The sequence below is a fragment of the Uloborus diversus genome, chromosome 7, assembly GCF_026930045.1.
Source record: "Uloborus diversus isolate 005 chromosome 7, Udiv.v.3.1, whole genome shotgun sequence".
Taxonomy (NCBI): Eukaryota; Metazoa; Arthropoda; class Arachnida; order Araneae; family Uloboridae; genus Uloborus; species Uloborus diversus.
The window spans coordinates 104,662,262-104,686,276 of NC_072737.1; the positions used below are offsets into that span (position 1 = coordinate 104,662,262).

The 24,015-nt window shown below is 32.6% G+C and overlaps 1 protein-coding gene across 2 annotated transcripts in view; it reads left to right on the plus strand.

The window, feature by feature from the left end:
* LOC129225851 (acetylcholine receptor subunit alpha-like) overlaps nucleotides 1–11,338 on the plus strand; it is a 271,447-nt gene extending 260,109 nt beyond the window's left edge. The window contains exon 9 of one of the 2 annotated variants that reach the window (XM_054860372.1): nucleotides 10,547–11,338. In XM_054860372.1, coding sequence (XP_054716347.1) covers nucleotides 10,547–10,747 — 201 coding nt within the window. In that variant the 3' untranslated portion in view covers nucleotides 10,748–11,338. The remainder of the gene's footprint in view (nucleotides 1–10,546) is intronic. The other variant, XM_054860373.1, reaches the window with a different exon arrangement.
* The last annotated feature ends 12,677 nt before the right edge of the window (nucleotides 11,339–24,015 follow it).

Consider the following 24,015-nt stretch of genomic DNA (forward strand, 5'->3'; position numbering starts at 1 on the left):
TTCATCGTATTAGTAGAATTTAAAGAATCTTAAGAGCAACAGCCATTCCAAAAGTTACGTTTGAAAGCAAAAGTTGCGCCAAATGATGAAATTAAGCTAACAAAAACCAATAGAATTTCCGTTGAAGCTTAAAATGTTTAGTTAAATAATCAACACAAGCCACTAAATAACATCCAAGGGCCGACTAAAGTAGGATCACACAAAAATTAAGATGGTTTTGCGTGCAAATAGTTATTGTGAAAATGTTTCCCTTGTTCTTTTTGCATTTTAAGGGATGAGATACGCCTTTTTACTTTCTTCTATATCTAATACTAGCAAAAATACCCAGCGTTGCCTGGGTCAGTAATAATTATGAGAAACAATCGTTACTTGCCCTTGTTTTCTGTTTTAAGCGAAAGAATTTAAAACAAACCTTTTTGACGTGATTAAAAATCGAGCTTCTTTCTTACTCATCAAACTAAAATAGCAATAAGTATAAAGAACAAAATAGTATTCCATTAGAAACGAAAGCACGACATTTAAGCATATACAAGTTTGAAGAATTTCCGAAATTGGAAATAAAACTTCACATGTTTAAAAAGATTTATCTGTTAGTACTTTTTTTTTAAATCTAAAACCTTCTCTGTATGGCTATTGATGTACGAAATGTTTTAAAAAATGTAGTCGCCCGTGTTCCCCTTACACTTGCTTTGGTTATTTTGGGAATTTCAATTTTTGTGGGCGCTTGATGCGGTTTAAAATCTTACCAAATTTGCGAGAATCATTTTGGGACACTTTCGATAATACTCCCCCTCCTTACTAATTTTTATTATAGAAATATTGTTGCCAGATGCTGAGATACTTTTGGTCAAAATAAAATGGCGCTAAACAGTTTCATCCGAAATGTTTCCAAAATAATCTTTGGATGATAGTAGTTGACCAATCACTTAATTTTAATGTAATACAAAAAAGCGTGGGGTGCTGTCTATTTAATTTTTGCTTGGACAACAAATGGAAGAAATTAAAGACAACTGATAAGAAGCCCCCCCACGCTTTTTTGTATTACATTAAAATTAAGTGATTGGTCAACTACTATCATCCAAAGATTATTTTTCACTTTTTAGTTCATTTTGCTACAAAAGCGTGTTTTTTTAGTTTTTTAAACTATTATTTTATTTTTCTGTTTTTTAGTCTTATGTTGGAGAATTATCAGGCGACGAAATTATTTATAAAACTAGTGCGAGGGGAATATCTTAAAGTTAAGACAAGGACACCCCGATGGGAAGCTACTGTGAGTCATCGATGTATGTTTGCGGAAATCATATTTATATTACTTTGAAAATTTGAGATGCATTTGAATAAAAGTTTGTTCAACAATGATCTGATCAGCAATGAATTTCCAATTGAAGGCTCACCTAAATTTTGGCATGAAATTAGTTAAAAACAATTATATTTCATGTTCTAATTACCTTGGAACATTGGAACAAATTTTGTCTGATGCAGAAAATTTAAAGGTTTTTGTAGATATTTTGAAATACTTTTTGCGAGCATTTTTTAATGTATTTTTTAAAATTTTTCCTTTTTCACATTGTTGGATTTATGCTAAAATATTGATTAAAATTGGAGGAAACTAACAATTAAAAGAGTTAATTAATTAATTTGATTATAGAATATTGCATTGTCATCGGGTCTGAGGTCGCGTGGCAAATTTCAAAAGAATTCGATCGCAGGAAGTGGGCGAAATTTGAGCTGTAAGATTCCGTTACAAGATACATACATACATACATACATACATACATACATACAGGTGAAGCTAATAAAAGCGTGTTAATAAGTAGTAAAATTTGGCGATTGATTGAAATCGTGCGAAAAGAAAAATTAATGGAAGTTTTTATGCGGCTTATGGATTTGCCTAATTTAGTTGTTGAATTATTTTACACAGTTTTTTTTTTTTTTTTTAAGTATCTTTGATTGGCGATATTTTGTTTATATGGTGAAAGCTGAGAAACATTATTACGTAGTCTTTGGGCTCAAAAACAGCAACGGTGGAAAAAACTGTGAAATGCATCAGCTACTGAAATCTTTCTGAAAAAACTCTGGCGATATTTCTGCTGGTTGGTTGGATATAGTGAGCAAGTGTCCAATCAGCATAAAAAATAATAATAAACCATTAATTACATAAGTTCCGTTTAAAAGTAAAATGATCAGCCAAATCCATTTATTTTTAGCCAATCTTGTGGAAAAACGTTACTTTAAGATTTGACTTGAGAAAAGCCTCAAAATGTCAGACGAAACGCAAAAATATTCAACAATACAACAATTCTTGGCAGTTGAGATGACACACTAAATAATGACTTGGGTTGATGAAAGCCTTCGAACAGGGAGCAAAAAAGCTCATAACTCATTTTTTATACAACTTAGAAACTTCGAACAGATCGTATCTTCAGCAGAAAAATTAGCGCTTTCGATAGACACATAATGTTAATATGTGCACGTTTTTTTCTACCCCCATATTGGGGCATTTTTGCGAAAATTGGGACTAAAATTGGAATAAAAAGGGAACTATCAATCGGATTTTTTTCGAACTGGTCTATAAACCTTCCCAGTACCAAACTGAACAAACGGTGAAAGTTTCAGCCAAATCTGCCGGGTAGTTTCTGAGATCTTAGGGAACAAATTTACCAAACTCCATTTTTATATATATAGATATAGAAGAAAGTATTGGATTCGTGCAAATTTTCGAATTTCGAATTTTGACGGATTCGAACGTTTTGAGGTGTGCTGAGTCCATTTCGACTATTTTTGGAAAATGTCTGTGTGTGTGTGTGTGTGTGTGTGTGTGTCACGTCTGTGTGTGACCAGTTTTTTGTGGCCACTCTACAGCACAAACTACCGCATGAAATCGAACGAAATTTGATAAACATATGTGCCCCTATGTAAAATATCGTGCCAAAAACCATGTGCCCATTGGTTTTTGGCGCGAATTCCTGTAAGGGGGGTGGAGCAATGGGACGTTTTTCGAGTTACGCGTGCTTGCTATTCCTCAGGAAGTAACTGGCGGAATCAAACAAAATTTGGTCCATATGTTGTCATTAACAGGAACAGGTGCTGATTCAATTTTGGTGTTAATAACTCAAACGGGGGTTGAGCTATAGAATGTTTTTTGTCGTCAATTGTGACCATAGACTAATAATAAGAGTAGACCGAGCTTTCTCATTCTTGCTGATGAAGAAAATTGGTTCATAGATGTATCATGTGACTAGTGGAAGGGCTTGGCGAAGACTTTGGCAGCATGGTTGCTAGATGGCAGCATTATCTATAGTTTGGCACTCGATATGTATTTTAAGACAATGTGTTTTCATTAAAAAAAACTTCCAGGTGCAGAGATTGAACTGTTTTTCTTTTAGTTATGCATTATTTTGACATTAGTAATAGTTTTTGATCAGTTTTCAGTAACTTTTATTTCATTTGGAGCTGTCAGCGTTGGCGTGAACGAAATGGCGTAAACGTTTTGCGTTAACGCAAAAATGTACTAATCGGTATCTTAAATTGAAACTGTAGGTAAATATCTTACCGTTTGCCGATTCTTCTTGGTCGCTTGCATCTTTTATTGCTTAGAGAGTTATTGAAATTGACTAAAGAAAATGCACAATACTATCTAAACGAAAAACTCACTATATTAACAAAATATTTACAACTTAGAATAACAAATTTACAAATCGGACTCCATAAAAGATCATTCTTCCGTGTTCCATCAATTCTATTTATTTTATTTCTCGCTGGCGTTAATCGTCTGCTACGATTAACTCCCGCTGTTGCTAGGATATCCAACAGTCACATCGTTTGGTTTATGAGCAGCAAAAGGGTTGCCATAGCTCGGTCTACTCTTATTATTAGTCTATGATTGTGACTGCTGTATCTCAAGAAATAATGAACGGAATGAAAGAAAAATTTATCGGCAAGTAGCCCTTAGTGAGTATAAGAGCTGATTTTATTTTGGTGTCAACAGCTAAAAAGGGGGTAGCGCAATTGCCCGTTCTTTTTGTCCATTGTGAGTGCCCTATCTCAAGAAGTAATGCTACACTTGCTCACAAAAGTAAGTATGCAACTCATAGCTTAAGTGAAAAAGCTCTAGTTCTGTAATAAATATAAGAAAAATATTATTTTGGAGAGTGTTGTTCATCGCTTCTGATTCAAGTCATAAAGTAATGAAAAGTAAACCAAATCATTGTATTTTCAAAAAATTTTAAGAGTAATTTTATTAACTACTAATAGGAATTTAAATCACAAAAGTATGTATGCACTCTGAGTTTTTGACTTTTAAATAGGCTAAATGAAACTTCTCGAGTGATTTTTGTATTTCAGTGATAAGTTTAGAAGTTCTGCTACAAAGCTTGTAAGTTTGAGCTTAAATTAAATTAACAATTCACGAATGCTTCCACGTGGAAAAGTGTTATCTAAAGATCTAAAGGATGCAATAATAAAGCTCTATAAGGGGAAAACAAGACCCAAAGATTAATCGCTAAAATCATAGGCAAAAGTCCTGCAACAATGCAAAAAATCATTGAAAAGGTCCAGGCTGAGGGAAATACTCTAAACAAGCCAAGAACAGGACGACCGCCTATTTTTCACGGATCGAGAAATGTGAATTATTGTTGAAAATGTGAAAAAAATCCGAAGATTAGCGCACCAAAATTGACAACTGATGTGAAAAACAATTTTGCGAAGTCATGCAATTCTGAAACAATTTGCCGTGTGTTATGGAAGACAGGATACCATGGTCGAAATATGCGAAGAAAACCATTTGTTAGCAAAGTGAATCGCAAAAAGAGAATAGATTTTGCAAAAGAAAATGAAAAGCAGGACAGAAATTTTGGGAATTTCGTGATTTTTTCGGATGAAAATAAATTTAACATCCACGGGTCAGATAGATACAAAAAAGTTTGGAGGAAAGCAAATGCAGCTCTAGAACCAAAGAATATGCGAGGAACTGTGAAACACGGTGGTGGTTCGGTTATAGTTTGGGGTTACATGGTAGCAACTGGAATAGGAAATTTAGTTACAATCGAAGGAATAATGAATCAATATAGCTATTTGAATATTTTAAAGAATAATCTAAGCCAAAGTGCTTCTAAATTTTTACTCGATGGATCTTTCACTTTCCAACAAGATAATGATCCCAAACATACTGCTCGGGTTGTTCGGGAATGGCTGCTATATAACGTGCGAAAACAGCTAAAAAACCCACCGCAGTCACCTGATCTTAATCCCATTGAACACTTGTGGGATTATATCGATCGCCAAATTAGAAAGCAAGAGATCAAAACTAAGAATGATCTAAAAAAAGCCCTTTTCGAGGAGTGGCAGAAAATACCATCTTCTGTCACTCAAAATTTAGTAAAATCAGTGCCATCCAGATTGAGAGCTCTTATTAAAGCCAAAGGCTATCCAACAAATAAATATTTACTAATTATTTTTGAAAAATTGTAAAATTTGCAATATTAATTTCTTTGTTTTTGTTTGCATACTTACTTTTATGATGTAAATTTCATCTTATTTTAAGTTAAGCTTTTCTTGTTAATTTAATATTTGTATTTTTAAAATATTTTTCATTTTGTTATTAAGCTCGATTTTGCTGTAAACGAAATAAATCGTTAATTTGAAAACTCTAATATTGTAGGTTTTTTTTTCATAGGACATCATCACATACACTCTGCATACTTACTTTTTTGTGACTAAGTGTACGTTCTGGTTGAAATTTGGAATATATGTAAATCCATATATAAACAGACTTTGGTTCAATTTTGGCGCCAATCGCGCCAAGAGGTGTTGATTCATTTTTATTATCATTATTTTTTAGCGAATAAAAATAGCCTTATTAATGCAACAATAAGAAAGATAAATCGTAATAGATTATCGTCTGCGTATTTCTCGTGATTTTAATTGTATGGAAATGATCGAAAATATTATCTCAATGATTTAAAATTTTTAACTGTTGCCATCTTATGTTTGTTAACAAATAAAATATTTGTAATTAATTCAAACAAGGCTTTTAAAATAACTTTCAATTTTAGCTCTTTGCTTTGCTTTTGCAATAATTCAGACATTGGGATGGTCGTCAAGTTTTTGCATGTGTAATATTCTTTTTGTTGGGAATATTGCTTCCTCGTCAAGCATGGAGAGGGATCAGAAAAAAAAAGAAAAGAAAAATATAGAAGAAAGTTTCGTGATGGCCACAACATACTAGTTTCAGATGCGGTGGATAAAAAATTGTACCAATATGGCTTAAAATCATCATCGAAACACCAAACTTTAAAACCTCCACAACAAATAGTCATGTCACATGTTATCCAGAAAAGTCCTTTTTTATTGCAGCTCATTCTATTGCAATAAACTATTCATCATATTTTGGGATCAAAGCTGAAGAGCCTCATGTATCGATCACTTCATAAGTTTGATTTTTATGAAGTTTTCTATGACCGTAAGGTAAAATGCTAGTTTTCCAACACATGGGTTGGAGGTTCGGTATTTTTACGTTTTAAAGCAATCCTCTTGAAGGATGAGTAATTCTTCTGATTCTTAAGCAGTGAATGAAAAGCTCACGAAGCATTAAAATAACTAAAATCACTGAATAATAATAACTTCTTTATTGCTTAAAAAGCACAACATTTTGCATGCCCAAATAAAATAAAAACAACGTGGCCTTTGTTAAATCCCAGAACTCTAGGACGTGAAGAAAGTTACATTTTCATACAATACTTACTTAATAAAAGATAACGTAAATGTTATGACAAGTACTCCTGCTTAATATTCGCTCAACGCATTGCAAAACATTTTTTGAGTATTGATTTTATGTCAGCTGGACTACTGCTGACAAAAGAAGATATGTGAGCATCTTTAAAGTAAGAAAATTTTCTGTTCTTAATGGAACTGACAGCTGTAGCTTTCGATAGAACGTGCTTGAAATATAATGCACATTCTGTATAAATGTATCACTTTTTCTGCCGAACTGATAAAGAGTTTTTATTCCGTCAAGAAAAATAATACAATTAAATTTTGGAATTTTTTTAAGAGAGACCTTCTTTTCGTACTTTCTCAGATAAATCATGCATATGAGTTGTTTGCTAATAAAGCCCTTAGATAAGGAAATAGAAGCAAGAAATAATTATTTTTTGGCTATTTATTAACTCAAAATACTCCAAACACATTTTGTGAAAATGTCATAAATGGCCGTATGGATTGAAAATGCAGCAATCTTGGCAGGCAATCTCCTCAAGAAGGGGGAGATAGGGACTAGTTGTTACAAAAATTTGAAATACTTTCCCTAGAAATAACGACTATGAGTACTTTTACAAAACATATCTCAAAATGTATTATAATTATTGCCGATTTGTAATAGTATATTCTTTTAAAAAAGGATTTCACAACGGTTATTAATCTGTAAAAAATTCTACACACTCATACATTTTGTAACAACTTTCACCAAATATGGTATTTCCTCAGCCGCATCCAGCGCAAGCGATTACATTTCCTTTTACTATGTTTTTTTTTTTGTCATCCACGTATGAAACATACATTGTTCTTAAACCCTGTAGCAGGTTTGGGTTGAATGCAAGTACCTGGTCATGATGCTGAGCTACCTCCTCCTCTGGATAGTAGCCAATACAATAGGCATTTAGATCTAGAAGAAGATGCAACAGGTAGGGGAGACCGGGGCAAGATGACTATGTTAACAATTTTTGTTGTTTATTAATTCATTTTTAAGGATAGTAAAATTAATTTCACATGAGCTGTTAGAGTAGTCCTTTGTGGTATTAAATATATTACCATTTAATTTTTCAAATAAAAATAACGAAGGATATTTTTATTTTTTCATGACCTTAACAAATCGTCATCTTGCCCCAGTACTGGGGCAAGATGACTTTGACCTTGGGGCAAGATGACAACGTTGAAAAAGGTTGAACACATTATATGTTTTGAATATGTTACCTAGTTTTAAAAATGATAACTGTATTTTAACATCTTACAAAGTATCAAACTAAGCGTAACCCATTGGAGCGTAATGTTGAAGTGTTAAATTGTGCAGCGAACAATAGACACAAGTAAAAATGTCATTTTCATAACTGGAACATGCCTCATGCCACCATTCTTCACTTTTACAGCATTGGGTCCGTTCTTCTGTTGGAGAGTCACAATATTCCTCTTTACAAGCAGGGCATCTTATAACACCATTTTTTGAAGTTGATGCAACTGAATCGCTTGTCATGAATTGGACCTAATAGACTTGGATCTAAAGGAACTTAGTTTGAGTTTTTTTACTCCTTTTTTGAGCTTTACGAGCTTATTTTCCCTGTTTTTTTAAATAATCCTTTGTCCTTCTGCTTTGCTCTTTGTTCTGACATTTCTTTGACGGGTGTGCTTGTAAGAATGTTTGAGCTCAGTTTTCTGCCTTTTTTTTTGAGCAATCACGATTGCTTATTGCTTTCATTTGAATTTTGCCTAATTTGTGTCTATTAGGTCCAATTCATTTGACTGTTTTGATGTGCTATCATTTTATTTTCCCACCAGCACCCTCTGCAGCACCACCGTCGGCTGGCCGCCTCACGATGCTGCTTCTCTAGTGAGCAAAGTCTCCAGGTTGCGTCAATATCCTACACTTACACGCATACATACACACACACATACACACACATACATACACCTACACACACCATACATACACCTACACACATACACACACATACTTACACACATACACACACATACTTACACACATACACACACATACATACACCTACACACATACACAAACACATACACACACTCAAACACATACACACACACCTAGACACAACTACCCACACACTCATGCCTGCACACAGACACAAAACCATGCCTACACACATACACATCCCCCCCACACACACAAACACTCATACACACAACTACCCACACACTCATACCTGCACACAGACATAAACACACATGCCTACACACACACATTTACACAAACACACATACCCCCACACACACATAAACACACACGCTTACACACACACACTCGTGATTGCGAAAAACATAATTTGAATTCAAGATGTCAAAATTCAAATTAATTTTTTTTTCTCACATTGTGTTGCTTTAGGCAATGCATTGAAATCAGAAACACTAACAGGCTTCTTTGGTGCATCGGAATCAGCATTTGCCGTAACTTCTGCTTCGTCTGGAGGGTTTTTATTTTGCATTTCCACTCCCAAGGTCTGAGGATTAGCACTATTATTCTCAGTTTAATCGCCAACAACATCATAGTCCGCTAAAAACAAGAGACTAATGAGTCTTGATCCCTCATTCTTTAAACCCTTTATCGTCATTTCCAACTGTAGCTGGTTTGAAGTAAGCGGTGCTCAAAAGCCCACCAATTTTTTTGTCTGTGATAATTTGTCTTAGATGAATGACCATAAAGTTGTCACATGCTTGGCTATAGAAAATTTTTAATGGGCAGAAAAATGACGCATCAGGAGCTAGAGACGATGCGATGTGTGGGGTGGGGTGGCAACCCAACAGCATGATAATGTGTTTTTCACTGCAATATAAGATAACCTGCAAAGTTATGCGAGATTTATGATTTTCAATAATCAACAGAGCAAGTGATTCTTTGCTTGGTTTAATTCAGTCAACTAGTCATTTGGTCAACTAGTTTATAAATAGCCTCTGGTCACCGGCTTTCGAACGACACCTCCCTTGATTCAATGCGTCCTTTAACCTAAGAGGAGATAGAGGCACAAGGTCGCGTGAACAAACACACAGACAAATAAGCATTTACAGGATTTAATTAAATGGACAACATAGTTAAATAATTTCCGAAACACGGGGCAAGATGACGAGCTCGTCATCTTGCCCCCCGTTTCTTCCCGTCATCTTGCCCCGGACTGCCTGTTTGAACGGATTCTTCTCCATTGCCATAAAAGAAGGCGATTAATTGACATTTATTCATGGTAATAGGCAGTATTTAAACTAAGTTACTCATAAATACTAAAGAGACACGATATAACGTATCTGTATCTGTATCAGAGCTTATTTACAAATTCATAAAAGTTAGATCGTGGCAAAGGTGAACAAGCAGAGCTTCAGAACTAACACAAATATGGCGATTTCAGCGTCTCTAAACTATTGCTGAACGAACAGAGGAGAGGAGACCTTATAGTATGCAGTAGATGCTGTTAACTGGGGGGAAACGGAAAAAATAAGGAATTCGTCATCTTGCCCGGCTCGTCATCTTGCCCCGGTCTCCCCTACTAAATAAAAGTACCCACCTAGTACGACTAAATGCCTGTAGTACACCTAACAACTCATGGTACAAGATGAAAGTAGCCGTCGAAAGTGTAGGCTTACGATTGGCTACGAGATGAAAGTTGAAAACATTCCCAAACACTTTTTGCGCAAGCACTACCAGTTTTTAAAATACCTGGAGCCACAGTCGCACCCAATTTAAATGAATCCATTTATTTTTGCAATATTCGTATTTTTTCACGTCCACGTGTGTGAGATATGTTGTTCTTTCCCCCTGGAGCAGGTGAAAGAGGACTGGAAGTACGTGGCCATGGTGCTGGATCGCCTCTTCCTCTGGATCTTCTCGGTGGCCGTCCTCGTCGGCACTTGCGGGATCATCCTGCACGCGCCCACCCTCTACGACACAAGGGAACCCATCGACATGATGATGTCAGAGGTCGCTATGGCAACCTTCCACCACCACAAGGGGCACCTTACCTGACATCTTTGGCTCGTCATCTTTGGTGAACAGAGGACCCACTCTCGCTTACACGATTGCGCCAAGCTGTATTTCTATTGTGTGCCCTCGCACTGTCAGCCATTTTGTCCCCAAAGGCTCTTGGGGAGAGTTGTAATATCAGACGATGCATTGTGGCTTGTCCTTAGAGGCCGTTCATGATCATCAGTGATGCATTTACAGCGGAAAAGGTGGTAACACTCTTAAGCAACGCATATAGCGGGATTGGTTTAATTAGTTACCAACGTTGACTAGAAAAATTCATTCATATAAAACACGAATATTACTACCGCAAAAAAAAAAAAAAAGAACTAGAGTCTCCGATTCAGTTTATATTGTTTGTGTTTTTCATCATTGCTAGCGCCAGCTTTTGACTAAACGCATATTGAAAAGGTACCTAATTACAAAAAAAAAACTTAAACACGTTTTATAAAAATATCATCTATTGCAAATGTTAAAACCTCAGCTAAATTACATTAACATGAAAACCGCACTTCATTCTCTACCCTATAAATGGACATGCATAAATTTCACTCGAAGTCACTGAGCTGGATTACAATTAAAATGACGATTTCAGCAAATAGATATTTTGTTTGAATAACCAAAAGTGAGAATGGTGAATCAGCACTATTTTCTTCTTCTTTTGTAGCAAATGAGTACAGTTCTTCAACGAAACATGACTGTTGTTTAAGGACCATTTAATTCAATCCGTCAAAGTCAACGATGTTTTCTTCAAAGGAAAGATTTAGAAATAGTTTTGCTTACTTGCGAGAAAAGAGAAAGAGCAGAATGAGTACTAGTTTTAATCAACTGCTTAAATATCAAATCAGTATAACAATTTACCTTTGAAATACGGCATTTATGCCATTCCATTGTTTGGAACTGTTAATTTCAGCTTTTTAACATTGAAGTAATTCTGATTTAAAGTCTGAGTTAAAAAGAATTCTGCCTGACTCTTGAAAACTCGTCTTTAAGTTAAGTCCAATTAGTCCTTTACCTAAAATAGTAAAGTGACTCGCATAACATATTGCACATCCAGTGCTACAATGCCACTGCTCAAAATCAACTACTTTCCCACGACAGGCATTGATCATTTTGAAGCAAAATTTTAAAATTTAGTACTCTGTTTAAATTTACATTTATCTGAGGTTAAATACCGTTTTGAAACGCCAACTCTTTCATGGGTGTTATTGTTTTTAAACTCGTGTACAATCTTGTTCAAAAATTATCGTATTATATGATAATTCAATTCTGGTTATCATTTTAGTTATCTCTAATAATTCATTACTTTAAGCAAATAAAGACACGACTTTATGACCACACAGTAAATTAAATTTGATTCTGAATTTCTGCCATTTTTTTCTTTTCCTTTATTTAGTTAATTTACTATCGTACTGGAGGTGCGATTTTTAAATACACTAATATTAACTACGTACAGAAGTTTAGGAATTGGTTCATATATCTTTTAAAATTTTAAAACTAATCGCATTTACGAACTTTTGGAAACAATTTTACAAAATTACATTCACTCCGAAACATGATTAGGCTGAGGGTTGTTAAAGTATTTTACTCTCATATTTCTTAAAAGTTCTCTTTAAATCAATCGGTTTTACCACATATGAATCGTTTCCTTTCTATTGCACAAACAAAACGGAAGAAACTCCGAAAAATAAGCAAACAGATCTTTTTCAGAAACATTGGGCTTACAAAGGAAAAAGATAACTTTAATGCGCAATTTAGATTCTATGCAAATGTTTTGGTTTGAAAAAATTCCCACAAGCAGCCTAAAGAGGGAAAATTACCTTCAATTCGTAATTTTCTTGGGTTTTACGTTTTTTTTTTCCTTTGCTAAAGCATAAAATCAGGGGCAGCAGCTGGAGTTGACTTTCTACTGATAGTTTTGAAACTCAAAAGCGCCATAACGAGCGAAACGGCACCACTGAAAGTATTCAAAAGTGCTGTTTAAAGGAATCTTTTTGCATAAAAAAATCTGGAGATTTATTATTCCAATGTTTTTACAGAAGTATGGATGATTATGTAAGAAAGTCTAAATTCCTTGATTTATAAATGTTAAAACAAAAGATATACACTGCAGTATTTATTAAAGCAAAGGAACTTGCATCTCTCAAACAGGAAATATTCTTAATTCGAAATAAGATTTAAATGCTTTATCCTAAAATAAAAAGCCATTAAAAAAAATTAGTCAAAATAACAGCATGAATACGTTAATCGGTACAATGTTAAACTTAAAAAAGTGAATTTTTGATCTCTGACTTCCACGTACAAAATTCGTATACTAAAATATGTCTTTCGGTGCTAATGGCTTTGAAACAGAAAAAGTTAGCTCCAAGCAAATAGAAGAGACTTACGATTTGGTTTTGAAGACCAAATAGTTTAATATTATGTTAAGTCTTATTAGATAAATAATGTTCATTTAATTTTAAAAAATAAGAAAAACTTTTCATCCATAACTTCCACCTAGAAAACCATCAATGGAAATCATCATTCGTATTTTAAAAACTAAGTTTGTTTTAAATTCATGTACTTTATGAAATTAAAAAGGATGATCAAATGGGGCCTTGGTTTGAATCCGTGTTTAGTATAAAGTATTGTTAAAAATATTTCTGAATATCCCCTAGCTAACATTGAACACATTGTTATTAAGTATCTACATCTAAAATATATAAAGCATGATGAAATGACTAAAATTGTATTTATATATGTTTTTTCAACAGCATGTCAATCTACAGAATGACTGATAGCATTTTTCTAAATTTATTAGTTTTTAACTACAATATTAAGCATTATGGGCAAAAACAAGTTTGTTCATGTTATAAATCTAAGCAAATACATTACAAGTAAAGTTGAATCTTCCTTCGATTAATGAATTATAAGATATGTTTATATTTCATGCATATATACACTGTAATGAAATAACGTCACGGAGTATTTCCGGGTAATGGATTTCACGGGTTTACATTGATTTCCTGTGAAAACCAGGTACCTTTGCGAAAATGTTTCCTGAACTGCTGCAAATTGCATGAATGCATTTTTCACACTTTTCTGAAAATGTTTTTCGCCACCAGGGGGAAAACATATTCAACTTCTTTAGTAGGGGTTTCGCCTTCAGCTCAGTTACGGGCCTTCCAGATTGACTGTTCCCCCACTGCTTGGCTATTATAGCGTGCGAAGAAATACAGGAAAATATGCTATTTGCTATTTGCTTTCAATTCTGCCGCTAAGGCAGAATTGAATTTGGCCATATTTGCTTTATGAGCTTTCCTGGTAAATCACGGAGGCTATTACAATTAACGTATATAAGTTTTCTTTGAAGATTGCCGATTTTTTTCCAGAAACATGATTGGTTTTCATTGCGAAGGTTTCTAAAGTTTTCAGAAATATTTAAGGTTAATTTCTCTGGAATGTTACCAACTTTTAGTAGGAAATTATACTGTTTTTTGCCATGCATAATACGAGCAGATATTTTGCACATTGGATGCCCATTATTATCCAGGAAAGTTTCGGAATTTTGTTCACTGTGTATGCAATTATTTATGAGGTATTTACAAATTATGTACTAATTTATGCATGCGTTTAACTATCAAATGGCTTCTAGTTATTCCTTTGAAATTTCATTACATTATATAGGCAATTCATTAATTTTCTTATATGACACCTAATTTTGGTTATTTATCTGTTAAGACTTTGCAACGTCTCTTTCTCAAAATCAAGCAGTTCCATTGTCTCACGGTTCCTTAGGGCGAGCGAAATATACTCGCAAAATCAGAAAATAACTCAAACCATGAAAAATGCAGTAGGGAGGAGCTGTTACTCCTGATCTAGTCCACCCTTACAACAAAACGATAATCATGAATAATGTAAGAGTCTGGCGTGATTCTTTTGTTCGGTTTGATGAAAGTTCTTTTAGTGGAACTGAATGATATATTCTTTTCTCATTTAGAATTAGTTCTATGCAAGCTTGGGTTTGATTACAATAGAGTAGTCGATTGAAGATGTGACGATGAATTGAAATTATTTGAGTCTTAATTTAAATTCCAGCTTGTAAACATTCAGCATTGTTTGCCAATAAACGGGTGATTTTCTAGAACTCTGAATACATCCTAGAACGAAATTTACTGAATCAGCATCCTAGATGAATATTCTTTTATGTGTCGCAGAATGCGAAACAAACGTTAACATTTATAAAATTTTAACATATAAAAATCGAGATTTTTTTTTTCGTCTTTATAGATACAATCCGTTGTTAATGAATTCCATTGAATTTTTTTTTCTTACAGAAATAAGCAAAGATGAGAAACACAACATGACGCTTATGAAGAATTATATTAAAATGAAAAAAAAAAAAAACTCTAAGAATCTCAGTCGATTACATTGGTTGCATTCTCTTCAAGCACTGATCTACGTTTCTGTGTACCAGTTGGAATGATTTTTTCAAAAGGTCTAAATTTGAAGGCGCGTGATGTAATCTTTAAAGATTAATTCCTTGTTACGATTATATTCAGATCTGTATAATTCCATTGAATACTTTTTCTTCTATAAAACTATTCTTCTATATAATAAATAAAGATCAGAAACACAGCATGAGACTTATGATCAATCTGAATCGATTTTAAAGTTTCAATTTCTTCAAGCACTAATTTATGTCAGTCGCCATGATTTTTGCAAAAAGTCTGAAGTCGAGGGTTGAAGAGTGTGTCATGTTTTAAAGGTCAGTCTCACATGGAAAACAAAAATAAGAATATTGGTACATACTCGATTCTTAGTTCTTCAGTTAAATGATACTTAACATATTGATGTATGTTCTCGTTTTGCTGTGAAAATTTCGTTTGGATTTATTGATTTCATATTTAGGTTTATAATGCAACTTATTACATGCAAGTAAAATAAAGCAACACCAAAAATATTTAGTAGAAACGATTTAGGAAAGAAAATTAGTATTATGTTTATGTTTTACCCAAATACAATATTTTAGATGTTGCAAATTACTCCACACTTTCTCTTAACAATTAGTTATTTCTAAGATATTCGAAAATGTACAAAATTTATATTCTGATGTTAAAGACTAACGTCTTTTGTAAATGACGAGGAAAAAATGTACCGCACTTTTCTTTCTTTCAGGTGAAGAACTTAATTTTTCTCTTGTTTTTATTAGTTCTGAAATTGTAGAAGTTCTTTAATTATCATTTCCGTGCATCTTAAAAAAACGTAAATTTTTTCGTTTGAACGTCGATTTTTCTTCTTTATAAACATGAAACACTCTCCTTCTCAACAAATAGTATGCATTTAGTACTTAATAATCAGCATCATATACAAAAAGAGTAAAATGTAAGCAATCTCAATATTTTTTTTTGAATGCTTTGCATAATTATTTAAATAATAAAGAAAAACATTCCCTTTTAGCATCATTTCATATTTAGTGATATATATGGTTTTCCCCCTTAAGCATTTAGTCTTAAATGAATTATAATTATTTTTTTTTAATTTAAAATACTATTTCAAAAATTATATTTTGTTAAAAACGAAGATGTAAATATTGCAATTTTCAGTTATTTCAGGGGTTTGTTCCTTCCTCAGAACTTTTAACAAGTAAATTTCCAATTTATTCGATCTGATCTAAGTTTTTTTTTACCATTGCATTTTAAATGCTATACAGCTGCGTAACGTCTTTTTTCGTGAAACTGAACATACTCTGAATGAAAAGAGTTTAGACTGAAAAAGACTAGTTCATCCCACCAAAAGGTCAAATAAAAAAAAATCAAACTTCAAAAGTAAATTCAAGAAATGTTATGTCATGCATTTCTATGCGCAAAGAATATTGCTGAGCATCATTATTTTCTGATTCTTGCGAATCTTGGAAAATATGTTATTCTTCAGAATAAAATGAAACAAACATATTTTCGTTAAGCGTTGAATGCAAAATGCTTTTGCTATCTAACAGCTTTGATAGATGTTTTTGTCATAGGGCTTAACAACAATGTCAAAATGATATCAACTACGATGGATGCTGATGAAAGGATACCTAGCCACAAAGGCGACAACTAAAGTAGATTCCAAAGTGACACTCTAAATTCCGCCAACTTATTTCAACCCATTTTGGTTTGAAGGCCAAAACTGGTCAAGGATTTCTGCAGCATGTCTCGTAGCAGTAGGTGAATGCCGTAGGTGCACGGAGAGAAAAAGCATTTCGCGAGCACCAATTTGATAATGACCAAGTAGGAGAAACCATTCGAGTCGTAGGAGCACGTTACAGTCACAGCACATGTCCATTCTATGCTAATTAACGTATTCAGTATCTCTTCAACTCAGCACTCATCGTACATTGATATCGTTAATGGAAGCAAACTTTTTGGGGCCATTAAAAGGGAGAAGAAGCTGTGGTGAGAAAAACGATGTATTTATCAAAACGCGTATAAACATAGTAAAAGAATATAGAAGCTGAAAACGTTTTAATTTACGAGCAGAAACAACGAAAAACAATGTAGTCTTTCAATTTTTTTGATTTGCCACTATGTATTTGCTACTAATACAATTTGGATTTAGTTTTTATTTCCTACATGAGGTTTAACCTAAAAGTTTCTTTTAAAATATTTATATTTCTAAGAAACAACTCAAAAAAAGATTTTAGCCTTCTTCTTCGAGTTAGTTTTGAATTGAAATGTATTCTAACAGCCCATTCTACATTTGAGAAGTACATCAACTTTCAAAATCGGTATATTAAAAACAGCTCATTTTAGGTCAGGACTGAAGTATAAAAACGTCTTGTCTTAATGTAGTTTAAATGTGTTATCCAAAATTTAAATGTATACTGCTATTTAAGGAATCTAGCATGGGCTACTTTGTAAACGTTTTTGCAATTTTATGGACGAAATGATTTCTGGAGGAGCTTGAAAACAACCGCCCATTAGTAAATACTTAAAGTAAACGTGAATGGAAAATTAGTTCGAAAACGCACAATGATTTTCCAGCCATATTAAGGGGTACGATTAAAACGTTATACAAGTAAGGGATACGCAAAAGACTTGTTCAAAACTGGTTTTGTATGGATAATTAAAAGTATCCTGATAACTTTGGTTCTTGAAAAGATATAAAATTACAGTATATAATTACAGCTAGTATTCAGTATCAATCAAAAGTAGAAAAAAAAATTGAAAGACTTTTTTTGATATAGCTCCTTTAAAACCAGGAGAAATTCTTACACCTAATACTTTAAATAAAACAATAAATTATAGGTAAATTTAACAGCTATTATTTTTGGCGGCGTTATATTTTCATTTTTTACAGTATATTGAGCGTAGGTATGAAAAACTCCCACAGCCTATAGAGAGAAGAACATATTTTGCATAAAGATAATAAACTTTGTGTAAAACTGCATTTAGTTCTATGGATGTTCTAGCCAGCTCTGAGTTCTAAAGAATATCGGCAAAGCAGCGAAAGAGCGACATTTCAACAAAGCAAAATTCTTGTGCTGTGATGTCTTCTAGAGTTCGAAGTTTCTCCCCAGTGGTTCGCGCGCAACATTTCTTGGAAAGATGTCGCAGATCTTTGACCAGTCATTTTCCGATTTCTATAGGTCGCTTTTTCAGCGCTTTGTCGATCCCTTCTTAAGATCTCTAGGTAAACTTTTTGTAGACTTCTGTTTGGGCTTGCAGTTGTAGGGGCTATGTAGAACCCGGTGTTAAGAGCAACTAAAATATGAAGATGCGTATTTTTTTAATCTATAGATTTGGAGTTTTAGCATTTATTCAAGTGTTTGTTAAGTAATGTGTTGTTTCTACTTGTAATTGTGTGATCATGAATACTGTAAATTTGTTTTTCTTCGTGTATTTATTTCAGATATATGTGTAACTGCAACAATTTATCTGTATTTGTGTGCGAGATTGTTGTATGTACTGTTTGGAACAGATTCATTTTTCTTTCGTTCTGGTTTAAGAAATTAAACTCTGAGTTCTTACAAATATATATTAAAGTAATACTTCTGTATTGGTGAAATTGCACTTTCTTCAAATTTCACTCAAAATACTTAGTGAATTACGTATTAAAAAATCTCCTAATCAAAATCTCTTTTTTTTTTCCACTACTTGTAAACAGCGTGAATATTAAAAATGTTTACAATTTTTACACAACTTTCTATACAATTTTAAAACAATTTTGACACAAAGATTTTTCTTAAGAATCCATTTTTTTAAATATAAAAATAAAATAGAAAAGAATATTCTTCAAAACCCCGTATAATCTGCAAGAACGTGCAATTTCATCAGTAGCTTTACAAAAATTAATATAATTTCTGCACGATACAAATTATTACTGAAACTAACTGAAGGAGCAAGAATCATTTTAGATTTTGTCAAAACATCGGCATTTTGCTTTGAGCATGTAACGATTAGATATTCGTAATTTCACACTTGTCCTTTTGTAAAAAATGTTTTTTTTTTTTTTTTTTTGAAAACATACTGCGCCGAACAATAATTTTATATAACAACCTATATATAACACAAATTTGACTGTTAGCTGGAATCTTTCTAATTTATAATTCCACTAAGAATGCGGTTTGACAAATTGTCACCGCTATACTTAAACTTTTCAATTTACGGTCTCATATTCCTTTTAATTACTGAATTGTAAGGATATCTGGTTTCAGAAACGGAAGTTAACACCTAATTCTGTAAAAACAATGTTTTTCACGAGTATCATTCGACTAAAATGAACACCGATCAACAGAAACGTCTGTTCCAATTAATTTTAAAAAAACTTTGATTGAAGAATCTAACAGAGTGAGTCATATAATAAGACAAGAACTTTTAAAACAAAGAAAAACAAGAGAGAAAGAAGATATAAGGAAATAAGAATAAAAGATATGTTCTGATAAACTTCACAGATTATCTAATACATTAGTAGGAAAATTCGTCAAAGTGTTATATATTGTGAGAGACCTAAAAGAGCAATATAACGTACACGTAACAGATGATGCTTTAGCTGTGTTGCTTCTTTTAAATTATGAATATTCACCGAAGAATATTTTTAAAAAACCAATCCGTTGTTTAAGACTGCCGAAACTACGTTATACATACACTGAGAACTCGATTACAGATCAATTTTCATAAATTACGATGTTACTCCTTTAGTTTGTAAGAAAACGATGAAATATATCGGTAGAAACTGGTGAATCATATAATAAGTCATACTTAGAAAATTAAGAAAATAATGATTTAGAAAAAAAATTATTCGCCGTTGAAATATTATATTTTTATACATGCTCAGATCCAAAATGCCTGTTGTTAGTATTTATTACATAAAATACTTAGAACTGTGCGAGTTTTCTACGAACTATCTGCTTAGCTCAACAAAATTTCAAATCTTGAAAATCTTGAAGAAGTTTGAGCGTTTCGGGAGCAAAAATCGATATGAAAGAACAAATCAAAAGCTTTTGCCACTTTTTATCTTTTTGCTCCAAATTCTTTTCATTTTTAGAGACAGAAAAATACTAATTGCGAGTATTCTACTTTTCCTTATGATGCAAATTTTTAGTCTTGTAGAAAATAATAATTGGTTATAAACACGGTTAATTAGTGAAATTGTTTTCATGATTATTACATCTTTTTTATAAACCAAATTGTAAACAAAAAAACTACATGAATTACATCGCCAGCTCAGTCATTTCCAGCCGAGGACTGCAGTTTCGTGAGTGCTAATAGGAACGAAACAGCAGTCCTCGGCTGGAGATGACTGAGCTGGCGATGTAATTCATGTATTTCTGCTTCAGCCCTGGTTTATGGGCAGTAATTTACTGAAAAAAAACTAATTTCAGTTGCAAATATCTCTACCAAACATTTCAAATGTAGCTGTCGCTAAGTAAGCAAAACTCCTCCAATACTCCAATACTCAATTTATTCCCAAATCTGGCTCTAAAAAACGCAAATACCGACGCAGAAGCTAATTATCCTCAAAAAAATGTCCTTAATTCGTAAAAAAAACAGTGATAAATAGCATTGTCATTGATGTCTAAAAATGTATTTCTGTTTGGAAAGAGAGATGTTAAATAAATAATAAATTTCATTTAGCAAATTAAAAATGTAAAACATGTTTTAGCAACAATTTTAACATGATTTTCTTTCGTTCTTTCTTTTTTTTTTTTTTTTTTTGTTGATAGCATTTTATATGAAAAATAGAATAAAGAAGAGCGGTTCTTTAACTAAAAGCTTATTAGTAAGAGTTTACAATATGGAATAAATACTAATCAGTTTGAAAATTATTTGGAAATTGAGACTGTGAATAAATTAAAAGTTTATCAAATGTTAGTGGTAGGAACAACTTCAAAAAATTGACCACAACTCCCTCTCATCAACGAAAAATTAACTTACTTAAATACACCATTGCATTTATTTTGCAAGTTTATTACATATTTCTTCGTGTGCCGTTTTCCTGAAGGTGATCGTTTTTGGTTTTGTCTTCAAAAATTTAATGTAAAATGAACACTATCAATTTTAAAACAATAAGAATCAAAAATAATAGATCAAACCCTTTGCAAATGATTGCATACACGTGTTTTGGAGTTATAAGAAAATCTCCTTCAATGCAAAGACCTGGTTCTTGAAAAACAGTTTTCAACAAAGAATTTTGTTATTTTATCATTTCATTTAGAGCTAAAAAAGACTTTTTATTTTCTTGCGACGTAATCAATACGACTAATTTTACTATGTTCATTAAAGCATACTAAAAATCTTTAGAACTTGCAATATGATTATTTCTGAAAAAGTGCAATCATTTTGCAGTCCTAAAAGAACCATTAGAGAACGATAAGTGGATGGTTAGATGTAATAGAAACTTGAATAGAAAAGAAATCGAAATATTGTAGTCTTTTATGAGCAATTAACTGTGAAATGCTTTAACACTTCTGAAATTCAGGGTGTTTAATTGAAAGTAAGAACAAATAAATGGAAAATTGTACCAAATTTTAATTTCACAGTAAAAAAATAACTGTTTGCTACAAATATAGTACGTACGTATAAGCTTTAAAAATAGTTTTCTTAGTGTTTTATTGTAAAATTTTGCGAAAATATGTACATTTTCTCCATGCATGTTTAGCAAGTTAAATGCAAAACATCATTTTTTATTGTTTGTTTTTATAAACAGTATACTTCTTAAATAAAGTACTCTCGATTATCCTGCAAATTGCCATGAACGATGACATGGAAAACCGGGATACTCAGATAATCCGAAACCGTTTAGAATAAAATAAGTTACATAATTCACGAAATTATTTTCTTGTAATAATACCATATTTATTTAAACATGATAAATGATATAAATAAAGCAAAATAAAACTTATTGATTAAAACAACTTGCAATACTTGCAATATACACCTCTTTTCGTTCTATTTTAATCACCCAAATCTAACAGGCATTTAGTATCTTGTAATTCATGTAATTTTTTTTTCTGTCTCTTTTGTGTGTGTGTGTGATGCAGTTTTTAACAAAAAACTATTTTTACACTAGCCAAAAGAACGCACGAATAATCTGCAAATCTGATAATCCGTGTGCAAATAATCAGAAGTATACTGCAATTCTATAGAACATCCAACTTTCGAACTTTTGAACAGATATCTTCTGATGCATTAAATGAAAAGATATTTGGAGCATAAAAGTTAATCACCGTTTTGTAGTGAAGTGAAGTAATTACATTAGCATCACATCATTCATTACGCATACAGTTTACGCATGAGGGTATCACAAATCCGAAGTACCAACACATTAAAGAACAATGCCGACTTTGTCGAGTTTAAAGTAAACTGTTTGTAGAATTTAGTCAAAGACAGAGCTTGAGAAACCAAAATCCAAGTGTTTTATAAATGAATCTATATATTGTATTCTCTGTATAAATGAAGCATTTGATTCCTGCTGTTGAAGATGGGCAAATCCGCCATTGTTGTTGCGGAATTCCTCTTTTTTATTACGTCTAAATTGAAAGCTTCCTATGCCCCTTGTAATTCCCTCTTTGTACCATCATGAGATGAATAAAAAATTCCTTTTTTTCGTCAATGTGTACTTGTTCATTGAATTTGTTAAAACAAATCGAACAGTCCTTTACATTTCATGGAGCGAATGATGCACTAGGTACACTGTAAAAAATCTCGGAGAACTCTCTGAATATACAAAAAAGTTTTCCGCAATACACAGATTCGTACGCCCTCCGCAGTTTTCTGCTATAATCAAAAACGTTTCCCGTTTAGCAAGAAAGTAAGAGTCGACGCAAGCGCAGCTCACACGGCAATTTTATAGTCCAGCAGTAAATCTAAACTGAAACTTTCGAAAGCACGCAATGAAAACAAGTGCTGACTCATGTATGCGAAGTAACACTCATCAAGGGGATTAGTAGAAGTTTTGTTCCTCGCATGAATTCACTGAAGATAATTTTAAAGTCTTATATTTTCTTGCATATGTATCGTCATGAGATTGAATTTGAAGCTATGTCACTTATTTTTAAGTACGAAGTGCAAATTCTCGACGCATGCTCGCGGAAGGAATACAAACTGAAATTAAAAACCAAATAACTGCCGAGAGGACGCCATCTAAATTCATTGCGTCGCATAACTTGTGTAGGTAATTTACTTTTTTCTTGGATACTTATCTTCTTTCTATACCAAATGGGTAATTTTTGTTGGCAGAATTTTATTCTGTCCTAAAAATCACCTTTTTGGTGACCAAAGCCTGCAAAAGACCACCACCGACGAATAGGTAAGTCGCTTTGCAACTCTATTACTTTAAAGAGATTTAGTTCATATAAATCTCGTTAAAAAAAACTATTTTCTTCAGTATCATTTTTTCGTTGTGAACTATTGCAATTTGAAAATATTTTACATTACATAGAACACATATTTAAAGTGCAAGTGTGTCTAGTTTTATTCTGTAAAATTTATGAATTGAAGATTATAAAAAAATTTAAATAAGTGTTATTGTGTACTTTGTTTTTATGTGTCAATCTCAGTTAATATTTGGCTGAACATTTATGTATCAAGCATTATGAATTAAATGTTATAATATGCAAATTGTCAGGCTTGATAGTTCGTCTTTAAGGTTGCATGTTTTCATTCTCTTGAAAACAGCGTAGCTAGATTGTATGAAGTAAAAAAAAAACTATCTCTTGTAATTAGGAACATAGTGCTTCAGTATTATCTAAATGACGATATCTCGTTAAATATTTGCATTAGCGAAACGCTTTAAATTAGTTAAATGTG